This window comes from Monodon monoceros, unplaced genomic scaffold (assembly GCF_005190385.1).
Source record: "Monodon monoceros isolate NGI ecotype Baffin Bay Population unplaced genomic scaffold, NGI_Narwhal_1 Super_Scaffold_20, whole genome shotgun sequence".
Lineage (NCBI taxonomy): Eukaryota > Metazoa > Chordata > Mammalia > Artiodactyla > Monodontidae > Monodon > Monodon monoceros.
The window spans coordinates 107442814-107456459 of NW_021703777.1; the positions used below are offsets into that span (position 1 = coordinate 107442814).

Here is a 13646-nt window from a genome sequence, read left to right on the forward strand (position 1 = left end):
TCATCAAGATTTGTTTGACAAATAAATGGAAAAATTAGAAAGCAAGAATTTTCTCCCCTGCCAGATTCCAAAGAGTTATTATTATTTTTTAATGTAAAGAGTAGCAAAGAGTATTTCAGTACTCTCATTTGTCTTAGAATCAGATGGAAGAAAATTAAAGCCAACATAAGTCTTCTCCTACTGTCCTTGTGTTGGTTGTCTCTCTGGCCCTTCGAGGTCTACTCTCCTTCCTCCCTGTGATCTGTGAACACCAGGCGGAGGCTTTTATTGGTTCCACCAGGAGCTGGGAGGTTGTGAAGAGAAGGGGATGGTGGCATTTGTACTTCCTGGCTTTATCCCTGCCAGGCCACTGACACAGAACCCTCTTACCTTACCCTTTCACGGTGTGTTTTAATTGCTTGGGATAAATATTGGGAAACTAATTTAAACACTGTGTTAAAAAAAAACAATAGACTTTGCGTAAGTGGTACTCCTGACGCGTGTGTGTTCATGTGCACACCTGTGATAGGGGAGTTTAGAATGCCTATTTTGCTTTTCAGTAAGCAACAGGGAAAACAAGTATTTTTGTTTAAAAAGTAAAGTTGATATAACAAGCCCCTTTATATTACATGCATTTTAGGAAATCTCTCATTGAAGGGAGTGATTTAAATGGGAAGTATCGTGAAATAATCATTAAGGAGGACATCTCTCAGCCACGAGGACTTGCTGTTCATCCAATGGCCAAGTAAGTATTTGTGAAAATAAGGCCCTTTCTGTGGAGGTCATAGGACAGTTTATGTTTGATGTGCTAGTGTCCAAAATTCGTCGTAAGACCTCAGGTGGTCAGTGGAATCAGAAACCAAGAAAATCCATGAGATTTGTTCAAATGTTCAGAAATGGTATGGCTAGCATAACTTCCTCGTCCTTTTAATGTCTTTTGATTTGTTTTTCCTATAGAAAAGTTTATTGTTTCGATACCCTTTCATTTTAAGCAAATTCAATTTCTTCTTGAAAAGAAGTGGGTTGTAATTCATTCATCAATGAGGCATAAGCCCCTTACACTATGTACTTTCTTTAAAAACTATATTGTTTCTTGAGAGAGGATGATATTCGGATTGCGTGGCTTATGAATTCTATTTAGAAAAATCATGAGTTCCAGTGATAGGTCATTCCTAGATTTAGGGAAGAGGAAAGAGAAATCGTGAAATATTAGGAGGCTCTATGTTGTTAATTGTGAATTCGTGACAAATGTTGGTTTAAGTTAGAGAATTAAGGAGAATAATTCCTTCCTAGTTAAAAATCAAGGATAAAAGCTCATCCTATTTTATTTATAATGCAAATTTTATGATGGTGTGTGGGAAATAATAAACTGGTAAAAATAGATAATTAATTTGGAGCCAGCCACATGATTCAAACAATGAGAATGTAACCATCTCTAAACAAGCCAGTGAAAAGATACTGAACCATATTGAGTTCAAAAAATGTGCCTCAGCACCTGCTTTACAGAACTGAAAATTGACCAAGTTAACTGAGTACATAGTATAAAACAGGATACTAGATAAATATGCTCTTCCCTTTACGTTGTAATTTTACGTATACAGCAAGTTTTACGTATGCATAGCAGAGGGACGGGCTAGCAAGATTCCATTGCCTTTTGTAGCATGAAACGCTGATTTAAGAATATGCGCTCAAACACCTTTGATTAGTAATACACTACAAGTTTTTAAACTAACAATTCCTTTTTTATCCAATCATCTGAGCCTTAATTCAGCATTTTCTGTCCAAGTTGTTGTACATAGAGAAGGTAATTTTTTGCTTTTGAAAATTATGTGTCCAATATTCAGTGCTATACTTTCTCTTTCTGTATTCCTTGGTGTACCACTTTAGTTTATCCTGAAGTGACTTACATTGATGTTTTTAATAATGAAAGAATAAAAGAAGTGTTTTTCCTTGCAAGTTTTATTTGTTGTATGCTTTCTTGATTAAAGGAGATTATTCTGGACTGAGATGGGGATTAATCCACGAATTGAAAGCTCTTCCCTTCAAGGCATTGGCCGACTGGTTATAGCTAGCTCGGATCTGGTCTGGCCCAGTGGAATAACAATTGATTACTTAACTGACAAGTTGTATTGGTGCGATGCCAAGCAGTCTGTGATTGAAATGTCCAATCTGGATGGTTCAAAACGCCAAAGACTTGCCCAGAACGATGTAGGTGAGGCTTTGGAATGGGTGATTTCTTCAGCTTGATTGTTGATGAGTGTTAAATACAAAATGTGTTTACACACACACACACACACACACACACACACACTCACCACCACCACCCCCACACACCCTTAAACATATGGTGAGAAATGAATACAGACAGACTAACAGATTTCTCCAGAGATGTATGAGCTACAAAGATTACTTTAACATTGGAATATTGGATAAAAAATAGTGATGCATAATCATTTCTCTTTGCCAAGATTTCTTAAAATCAGAATGAAAATATTAACCATTTTAAAACTTCTTTAAAAATAAGAACTTGTTCAGCTACTACCATTTCTTATGTTTTCTCAAATGTCATTTTCACAAGTGATAGTATCACCTTTAGCCATTCATGTGCAAAGGTTAATACAGTTTTCCCTCCTATTATATTTTCAGATTTTGCATGGGGTGTCGTGTATTTTCATAAAGAGTTTTGAAACACTGTAGCCTATGCTAACTGTTAAAAGAGAAGTACAAACTGTTATGACATTATATAGCAGTAGGAGATTCATTTTGACTCAGGGGATCTGCAAAGACAGTATTTGAACTGGGCCATGTGGTAAATAGAAGGTGATAAAACACTATCATTTGAGATAAGGCTGCAAAAATTGGTCTTTGTATGTTAGTACTGCCAGAATATGTTAACTGAAATTAATTCTGAACGTACTAGGGAGCCATTGCATATTCTTAAGCAGGAAATGTATCTGATAATATTGGTATATCAGGATAACCACTTAGGTAACAGTATAAGTGTTGGATTGGAATGTGGAGAGAAGGAAATGAGTTAGGACGTTATGATAATTGTTCAGTCAACAGTTAATAAAGGCCTGAGCTAGAAGATTGCCATTTAAAAAGTAGAATGGAGATTAGAATATTACAAAAATCACTGTGAATGAAAAACCAAGAGGATTTGGTAACAGATTGGATGTCGAAATGAAAGCCAGGGTGATGTTAGAGATGCTTTGGGAATTTAGAAACTGGTTGGTTGGGAAGATGAAAAACATGGTCTCTCTTTTTTAGGAAGAAGCTAACAAACTAATAATCCATGTAAGGTATTTATTTTGCCCTTTCTCTTTGGTAATGAACTTCTAGATTTGTATTATACATTAAATAGATCAAGATAAATATAATTAAAAATTTTACATACTTCCAAGCTTCTTTAAAAATTGACATACTTCACAATAAATTATAAGCTTGTGTACAATTGTAGACTTTTATCATCCATGTACCATTATAGGAAGTGGAAATACAGTGGAGAGTAAAACAATTATGGTTCCTGTGAAGTTATGGAGTCAGTAGGGGAGACGTACATTGTTAAAAAATACATCTCCCAAATAAATGTAAAGTTATAGCTTTGATATTTGGAGGTATAAAGGGATTTGGAAATTCCTAACTAGAATGTAAAGACAACATATTCTAAACCAAAAAAAGCATAGGAGGTATTTTGTAAATAATTTGTATTGCTATAATCTGTGACTAATGCAACTTCCTATTAGATACAAATACAAATAATCTGGTATGTGTACATCTAAATAACCGTTCCCACCATTACAGTGCCATCTACTGGTAGTTCAACTGTGGCTCTCCTGTAAACAAAAAATAAGGAAGATTATATCTAGTGTGGGGTTTGTGTTGAAAAACAATAGCTAATTCTGACACATACTACAACATAGATGAACCCTGAGGACGTTTTGCTAAATGAAATATGGCAGTCACAGAAGACCAATATTGTATGATTCTACTTACTTAGGGTATCTAGAATAGGCACACTTACAGAAACAGAAAGTAGTATGGTATTTGCCAGGGCCTAGGGGGAGGGGGAAACAGGAAGTTGTTTAATGGGTATAGATTTTCAGTTTTGCAAGATGAAAAAATTTCTGGAAATTGTTTGCACAACAATGTGAATGTATTTAACATTACTAAAACTGTGGGTTAAGTCTTAGGCTTAGATGGTAAATTTTGTATTATGCGTTTTTTTATCACAACAAACAAAGCAAAACAATAACTATATAGGAAATTCCCTTCCTGCCTTTATGAGTTTAATTTGGGACAAAAGCTAGAGACCCAAATGAATCTTAATGGCCCTGGTCAATAATGATGGGTGGAGATTCATTACACCGGGAAAAATCGTTTGAGTTTGCTGCCAGTAGAGGGAAACATGCACCCTAATCCACCAAATCCATTTTTCATTAGCAAAAAGACTGGCCTGGGGAATGTGACTGGATGTGATAAAAGCTTCCAAACCTAGGGGTCCTTAGCTTTGGCCTCTAACCACTTGAGATAGTATATTAAAACATTTCCCAGCTTACTAAATACTGGAATATCTTATCAGAGCAGTTTCAGTGGCATGGAGAGGCGGGTTTAGTTGAGGTAGGATCAGAAGAGGCCACTTAGGGGTTGATTGGAGCCATGAAAATGGAAGCAGCAGATGATAAATAACTTCCAAAAAACTTGTCTGAGAAGGGAAGGAAAGAGACAAAAAGAAGTTAGAGGGGTCAAGGGGATGAGGGAATTAAGATAGGAGAGACCTGAACATATTAATCAGCTAAGGGAAAGAAGCTGGTAAGAGGAAGAGAATAGAAGAGAATTAATGTAAATGAAAGGAGTAATTGACAGAACAAGGTCCTAGAGAAGGCAGGAGCACAGTCAATGGACTAATTTTAGTTAAGAGGAGAGATAGGAAAGGAAATGTATTGGTGGAGATGGGAATTTGAGGAGGCTGTTATTCAATTACCTTAGATTTTTTTAAATGTTGTAAAAATCTCAATTTACAGCAACCTGTAAATTTAGTCTACTACTTATTACTGCCATTCAAAAGACAAGGAACCTAAGACAAAGAGGGGTAAAATAACTTACCCAACTTACCCAGTCAAGTTGTTTAGTCTATAAATAGTGACAGAATCACTGAACATGGAAACATTCCTGCCTTGGTCGCCTTCTTTCTTTTCTTTTTTTTTTTTGCGGTACGCGGGCCTCTCACTGTTGTGGCCTCTCCCATTGCGGAGCACAGGCTCCACAGCCATGGCTCACTGGGCCCAGCCGCTCCACAGCATGTGGGATCCTCCTGGACCGGGGCACGAACCCATGTCCCCTGCATCAGCAGGCGGACTCTCAACCACTGAGCCACCAGGGAAGCTCTGGTCTCCTTCTTATTGGTGGTATTATGTCAGTCACCCACATTCTCCCACTCTCTGAATGCTCGATGACCATGGGCTTTGCTAGGACTTCATACCACCAGGCTCCCATTCTAAGAAGAGGTTCCCTCATCATGTGGATTCTCCTTGATGTAGGTGGCTCAAGGAAGTGGCTCATACATTGCTTAGCAGCTGTATTAAAGAATTGACTTAGTGTAGGAATTGGGTATATGTTTCAGGCCTTGTCCTTTTAAAAATATTCATGGCAAAGACAAGATGTTTATAATGGATCTCAACTGCTTCCAGGTCACCCATTTGCTGTGGCTGTGTTTGAGGATCATTTGTGGTTCTCTGATTGGGCTATGCCATCGGTAATAAGGGTGAACAAGAGGACTGGCAAAAATAGGGTATGTCTCCGAGGCAGCATGCTGAAGCCCTCATCACTGGTTGTAGTTCATCCATTGGCAAAACCAGGTACACTGGACACGGTCTTTCTTTGACTGGCATCTGCAACTATTTTAATTGTTTGACGGCAGGGAAGGGGGTGTGTGTTGCACTTCTCACTAATTTGGGTAGATGTTAAGATCTCCTGAGATTTGGATTTCGTTTAAACTAAGATAGTCTGGTAATAAGTTTGGGCTTTATCCCTCCAACCTCAACTTTTCTTCTCCTGAGTAGCTTTTACTTATTTGCTTCTTTTCAAAGACTTTTGGGTTAAAGGCACTAAGGGCAGGGGCAGGGATGGGTGGGGGGAGCGATTTAGAAACCCGCAGTGGAAGCTTCTGCCTACACTGGACTTTTCCCCACCTCCTGAGAATGCAAGTAAGTGAGCTTCAGCCAGGAGTAGGTAAGCAGATGGAAAAGCCACTTAGTTTCCCACAATAACTCTTCTTTCTGAATCACCCTTTGTCAGTCTGACTAGATTATAAGTCAGGAAATAGGAGTCCTATCTTCCCAAATAGCTTCTTGAACAAAGGTACTGGCTAAACTCAATACTCCTAAGGTAATCACATTCTGAGCTTATCTTAGAACCAGTGGCTCTTTATAGGAACTCTTCTGAAATAGCTCTTGATATAAACAGCTCCATTTAGATAGTTTCTTTCTCCCAAAGCTGTCCACTGATTTTACACCTTTTCATCTCCAAGCCCATCTGTGAATGTACCTCCTCTCTGCTAGGAGCAGATGCCTGCTTACATCAAAACGGAGGCTGTGAACATATTTGCGAAGAGAGGTTTGGAACTGCTCAGTGTTTGTGTCGTGAAGGTTTTGTGAAAGCTCCAGATGGAAAAACGTGTCTGGCTCTGAATGGCCATCAGATATTGGCAGGTAATGTGATAAACTATGTGGCCAAATTGTCTTACTTTAGCTCAGGAATATTGTCCTACATTGATTTTTATGCTTGTGCTAATTTTTAATATTTTGTATTCTTAAAAGCTCCCTTGCTTTTAGGGATGCCAAGCTGTCTTCCACCCCCCCCCCCACAGATGAGTTTGGCCTCCTCATTACAAACTAAATTCAATTGACTTCTTCTAGCTGTAAAATTAATGAACAAAAGATAATATTCCAAGTCTTAAGTTCCAGTGCTCCAGGCCCCTATTTTTGGTGGAGTAGCCCATCCTTGGAAATAAATGCCAGTATTTTACCAATTCAGGGAAGGTTCAAAGACATTTTGTTTAGAAGTTTTATGGCCTTGATTTTAGAGGTAGTCATATATAAACCCCCTGCCACATGACTGTCTTTATATGAAAAGCAGAGTCCTTTGTAATAAATAAGTTTAGGATACCAAACAGGTGTAGGGAATCCAGCTCGACAAGGCTCGTGATCCACGTTTTTAAAAACTAAACGTAGGGCTTCCCTGGTGGCGCAGTGGTTGAGAGTCCGCCTGCCGATGCAGGGGACACGGGTTCATGCCCCGGTCCGGGAGGATCCCACATGCCGCGGAGCGGCTGGACCTGTGGGCCATGGCCGCTGAGCCTGCGTGTCCGGAGCCTGTGCTCTGCAATGGGAGATGCCACAACAGTGAGAGGCCTGCGTACAGCAAAACAAAACAAAACAAAACAAAAAGCTAAACGTGACTTTGAGGAAGAAGAGATCTAATATGACATGGAAACAGTAGTACTGATTTACTTCCCTTCAATGTGCATCCAAACAGGTAAGGTGTATTTGGATTCATCTCTTGATACCTTATACCAAAGAGAACTTAAATTTTATTTTAGATGTTTTTTAAAAATTCATATTTATCCAATAGGCATGATATGTTAGGTGACATTGACAGCAAATAAATAGATTAATTTATCCATGGACCAGAATTGAATATTTTGGATTTTCTGAACTTTCTACCAATTGTTGCCTTAGGATAACAGTTCTCAATCTTTTTGGTTTCGGAGCCTTTTTACACTCTTAAAAATGATTGAAAAACTCGAGTCTTTGTTTGTGTGGGTTATATTTATCAAGATTTATGGTATTAGAAATTAAGACTAAAAATTTTAATATCTCTATTAAAGTTACAGTAATATTCCATTATATGTGAACATGTTTTTATGAAAATAAATGAAATAACTCTATTTTTCCAAACAAAACTATGTAGTAAGAAGAATGGCATTGTTTTACGTTTATATCTTTAATATCTGACTTAATAAAGGGCAGACAGATTCTCCCATCTGCCCCTCTGTTAAAGCTGTTGCTGTGTTGTTTTGTTTGAAGCCTATGAAGAAAATCAGACACACATGGAGCTGGAAAAGGGAAGATTGCTTAATAGCCTTTTCAGAGGACTTTTTTGTATATCTTCTTTTGATATTATATATATCAGAACTAGACAGGTGGTAGTTTCTTAGAGTTAGTTGCAATGTTGAATCTGAAGCCATATCAATGAACATTTTGTCCTCTGCTATGTTAAAACCCAGTGTTCTGTTTTGTACTTTGAGTGGATCTTTCGCCATGCATGATTTTGTTGCATCATGTTTTGGTCATTTAAAAATATTGATTGACTGAGTTACACAAGTCTGCCAAATATCACATTAATATACCTACAATAACATTAACTAATTATTATTATCAAACTCATCAGAAAAGTCTTTGAGTGTCTGGATTTTGTTAAAATTTTTTTGCGGAAAATTTTCCAGAATTCGACTTTCCACTTGAAAGCTTAAATTTTATTACTGGCAACAAGCACCGTGAGCTAATTTTCCTTGAAGTGACAGCGTCACTTCATTCATTGTTGAGAAAATATCAAATCCCCAAATGTTAATGACATAGTTTATCAAACATTCTTTCAGGTAAAAATCATGTTCAATGAAAAAAAAAAAGAGCCTAGTTTTAGCTCGTATCTCTGAGAGTTCACAGGTGCCTTTCCTCCAGACAGCCGTCATAGCTTCAGTGTGTGTGCAGTGTTTTATGTGTTGCTTCCCATTCCATTACACAGAAGATTAAAGAGCCAGGTAGTCCATGGTCAAGATTTTTAAAAATTAGTAATTTTACTGCCCCATCATGGGCTTTTAAAGGTGAAACTGGAGTGTGTGTGTGTGTGTGTGTGTGTGTGTGTGTGTGTGTGTGTGTGGCAGTGAAAAAGATGACCACAGTAGAGAACATGCTACTAGTATCATGACGATTCACGCTAAAGCACCACACTTTCACCCATGTCTGCTTTTGCCCCATCACTTATCGATGTTGACAGTGAAAATAACAATACAGTTATTTGCCTTTTATGAAAATAGTTTTGACCTTCTAGATGCCATGCAGTGAGACCCCAGGGATCCATGGCCCACACTTAGAGAATACACAGTGTTTTAGGGGATCCATTTCTTCCATGTTCTGGGGAGTTGCATAGGTCCCATGCCTATGTTAAATTATAGCTTGTTTATGCCCTTCCACATTTCTAAATACTGGCAAAATCAAGCTAAAATAAATGTTATAAGCAGCCTAAAGGAGAAGGTGTATATATTAAAGGCAGGTTGGGGAGATCATCTCACTAATTTGTCCTCAGTAATGGCGAGCAGTGATTATGAGCTGATTATAAGGATTTTGGTATTCTACTTTTACTGTTTTTGCCAGTACCAAGAAGAGTCCTGTCTTTCTTCCCTACTGGCTCTCCCCACCCTCAATTATAAGTGCATGGAGTGAAGCTGAGAGGGTGTAGTGTAGCAGAGAAGGTTTTCTAAGCCACCAAGACCCTGGCAGTTTTTCTGAATCCTCCGACTCTAAGAAAGAGTCTGAACTCACACAAACAGCCATAAATATAAATTAACTCAAACATTTCTTGAATCACAAAAGGTAAATTAATTGTATCCGTTGACCTTCAATAGGTAGTGGAGCAGATCTGAGTAATGGAGTAATACCGTTGGACATCTTACCCAGCAGTAGAGAGATGGAAGATAATATTACAGAATCTCAGCATATGCTAGTGGCTGAAATCATGGTGTCAGGTATGAATAATGAGTTCTCCAATACAGCTTTGGTTCCAATAATTTCCACCCTACTAATTAGAAATTCTGAATGAACTCTCTAACTTAATGTTGACTAAATCTACACAAAGCTAGCGAAGACAAACTTTGGACTCAAACTTTGGTCCTTCTCTTCTGAATGGTTTATCTGAGGAAGATGGTTCCATATTAGACTGGACATGAACTTTACTCATTGAGGGTCGTTGGACTGAATCTTTTTTGAAGAAATCTAACTTGGAAAAAAAAGTGAAAAATAGGCCAGGACAGATTTGGGTGTATCCCCATCCATGCCTAGTATTTTTGGTGTTTGGCCCATTTAGCTTTACTTCTGTCAGTGTGAAAAGCAGATGGTAGCTGATAAGCAAATATAGGCTGGTTGCTTCAGCTGCTCCAGAAAGTCCACAAACAGCAAATGTTAGATTTTTTTTTTCTTCTATAATATATTGCCCATTTATCAGCAAAATGCTAAATAATTTATTCAGTATGTAACGACTTTAGGGAACCTAATTCTTTTATAGTCTGTGTTCACTCATGAAGCCAGTGGTTTTCAAACTGGGCTTAGCTCAGCCTTAAAGCTTCTGCAAACCCCACCTCTTCTTCATGCTAAGTCTCTGCCTTTCAATCAGTGCAGTGCTCTTTGAAGCATTTTATTTATTTATATTTCGGAGTGAGACTTAATTTTAACACTGTATGTGGCTAAAAATAAATTTGAGAACTCCACATTAGGGCATTATATACACTTAACCACAACTTTTGTGGTCATCAAACTACAATTTTCGAGGCCCTGGGACCTCTTACCCCTTCTTAGAGGATTTTATCAGTGTAATTTTTGATAAAATACAAAGAGGTGAATATTTTTAGTAATAATAATTTTTACAGAGCTTTAGAGTTTACCAGGTCCTTTAAGTATATCCTCTAATTTGACCCTTATCACAATCTATCATTTTACAGATTTGAAAGCTAAGATACATGAAGTTAGTGACTCGACCAAAGATTTTGAAAATTATGACCAAGTAATTAATTCATATCAAGAAAAGAATTACCGGAAACACGGTCATGTTAGGAATATTATTCATTTGGTGACTATTCATTTGCCATACACTGAGCTAAATGCTGGTGATACCATACTTAGCTAAATATAGCCCCAGCCTCCAAGGTCATAGTCAGATGTGGAGACAATGTGGTAGAATAAAACAATATACATAATATATATTAGCAGTATAGAGAACCTTTTCAAAGTCACTAGGGATCCCTAGAGGTTCACAGAGGATATTTTGAAAGGCTAATGTTTGGGGGACTCAAAGACCAAGGTGAATGACAGACAGTAAATTAGGCCACGTGGGTGGCATGGGGGAGTGACAAAATGGCTAAAGATTTGGAATACATATATAACAGACTGTGTTTGGCTTCATGCCTGGAGACTGTACCCTGCCTCGTGCGGAATAAATGAAATTGATTGTCTTGGTGAAGATTACCTCATCTTTCCCTCCCTGGATTGTGTTCTATTTTGTCTTAGCCTGTAAAGTTTTAGTTCTACCTGTGTTAGGCTAAGGGGTCTTACTTATATTTTGTTGTGAAATTTCATTTCAAACAAGTATCTATACCAAAAAGAAATTGAAAACTTTATGTTAGATTTTTTAGGTCCATATCTTTTTATTCTCCAAAGACACAGAGTCACATGGAGCAAGCATATCTGTGTACAGCATGGCAAAGAGGTTCAATCCTAAAAAGTTTCATTGTCAAATTCACTAAAATCACGAATTCTTCTAAATTCATGAATAAAATGTAAAATTCTTAACGTAGCCTGTTGAGCCCTGGAGAAACTAGCCTGTACCCACCTCACCAGCCTCAATTTGTGCCCTTCTATCCCCAGCTTTCTATGGCCTGCTTCCATTACATGGGCCTTGCCTATAACATGCAGGTGTTGTTTTCTCGGCCTACAGTGCTCTTTCTAACCCCACCTCCCCAAGTCCTGTGTATCCTTCAGATCTCAGCTTAATATGCTCTTTCTCAGCAAGCCTTTCCTAGTCTCCTGACCAGGTGAGGCGAGAGTTGTTGCAGCTCTCTTGGAACCCAGTATTTTTTCTTGATTGTGCTTATTACACCTATACTTCAATAAATAATCATGTAAGAAAACAGAGCCCTTGTCTATGTTCTCCACCTCCGTATTTTTGGCCCTCATAAGGCTCTGGCACATAGTAGGTACTTCAAAATGAATTAATTTTGTTAATTTTACAAACAGACCCCAGAGTCTTTTCTAGCGTGATAAGGCTAATTCTGATTCAGGCTGTCACAGTACTCTTCTTCTTTATCATTCTTATCTAGATATGTAAATAAAATATTTTATAGTTCTCAAAAGATTCTTTTAAAAATCACTTTTTCTTCAAGTGCTTACAACAACCATGTGAAGTAGACTGGACAGAAACTGTCATCTGCGTTTTAGAGAAGAGACACGTGAAGCATAAGCATGCCTTCCTTGTGGAGCTTAGTTTGTGGCAGAAGGAGCTTTGGCTATGGCTCATCCCTCCTGCAACTGCACATCCATTGCTTTTCAGTATGCAAAACTGCCTTGGGGTTTGCAAGTTACCAAATAAATCCTGAATCATATATTAATTTAAGATAATTCCGCAAGTGATTTAAAATGTCTTGGGTAATTTGATACTGTCCACCATATACTCTGAACAGCCTTGTGATTTGGGAGCTAGTCTTCCAAATAAATGCTGAATCCAATGGATAATTGATTTAGTCTGAACTTATCCATCTCAAAGAGTCATGAGTGACAGGAGGTGACCAAGCAAACATGAAAGGCCCGTGTTCCCCCAAGAAAAATCTTCTCACTCAAATAGCTAAGCAAATCAAACGCCATTAGCCGATGTCTGCATTCACGTGGCACCTGACTCCTATTTAGATCATTTAACTTTCTTTAATTTATGGGCAACTTTGGAGGGTTTCTTGACCTCTTCTATACTCAGATGAGCAAATTTACCAGTGAAAAGACAGAAGATAGTTTATATCCTACTGTGGTATGTCAGGTACCCCCAACTCCAACAGAGAGGAGGCATTTGGAGAATGATTATATACAAAAGTAGCTAAAGGAAAAAAAAAAAAAACTTGCTCACGTTTATGGCTCAAAAGGCAACTCTGTCTTCTGGGGCATTTGCATTTCATTGGAGTACGAAATGAAATGATCCTTTTACAGCATTTAGTTTGTATGGTTCATAACTCTGTAAAAGTGCTTTGAGGTGGGGCTTCCCTGGTGGCGCAGTGGTAAGAATCCGCTTGCCAATGCAGGGGACACGGGTTCAAGCCCTGGTCCGGGAAGATCCCACATGCCACAGAGCAGCTAAGTCTGTGTGCTACAACTACTGAGCCTGTGCTCTAGAGGCCATGAGCCACAACTACTGAAGCCCGCGCACCTAGAGCCCATGCTCCGCAACAAGAGAAGCCACCGCAATGAGAAGCCTGCGCGCTGCAACGAAGAGTAGCCCCCGCTTGCTGCAACTAGAGAAAGCCCGCGCACAGTAACAAAGACCCAACACAGTCAAAAATAATAAATTTGAAAAAAAAAAAGTGCCTTGAGGTTTGCAAGTCATGGCATAAATCTTGATAATAAACATACATTTTGACATATACATTCTATTATATATCAAACATAATTTTAGTAAATTGACAATAAATCTTTTTATGGTTAAATCTCTTTGCCATGTTGGTACACAGATCTACTTGCTACATATTAGTTGCATATCTTTGAGAGATAAGAATATATTGACCCCTTTTGTATGTCACAACGGTTGGGAATTCTCAAATAAAGCAATACAATTTTTGAAGTTTGAGTCCATTTAGT

The 13646-nt window shown here is 38.1% G+C and overlaps 1 protein-coding gene across 4 annotated transcripts in view; it reads left to right on the top strand.

The window, feature by feature from the left end:
* The window catches only part of EGF (epidermal growth factor), a 107163-nt gene that overhangs the window by 57340 nt on the left and 36177 nt on the right, over nucleotides 1-13646 (top strand). For all 4 annotated transcript variants that reach the window (XR_003795541.1, XR_003795540.1, XR_003795542.1 and 1 more), the window contains exons 12-16: nucleotides 620-724; nucleotides 1968-2191; nucleotides 5670-5837; nucleotides 6540-6689; nucleotides 9665-9784. Coding sequence is in view for 1 of the 4 variants with exons in the window: in XM_029234889.1 (XP_029090722.1) it covers nucleotides 620-724; nucleotides 1968-2191; nucleotides 5670-5837; nucleotides 6540-6689; nucleotides 9665-9784 (767 nt within the window). In the remaining 3 variants the exon portion in view is untranslated. The remainder of the gene's footprint in view (nucleotides 1-619; nucleotides 725-1967; nucleotides 2192-5669; nucleotides 5838-6539; nucleotides 6690-9664; nucleotides 9785-13646) is intronic.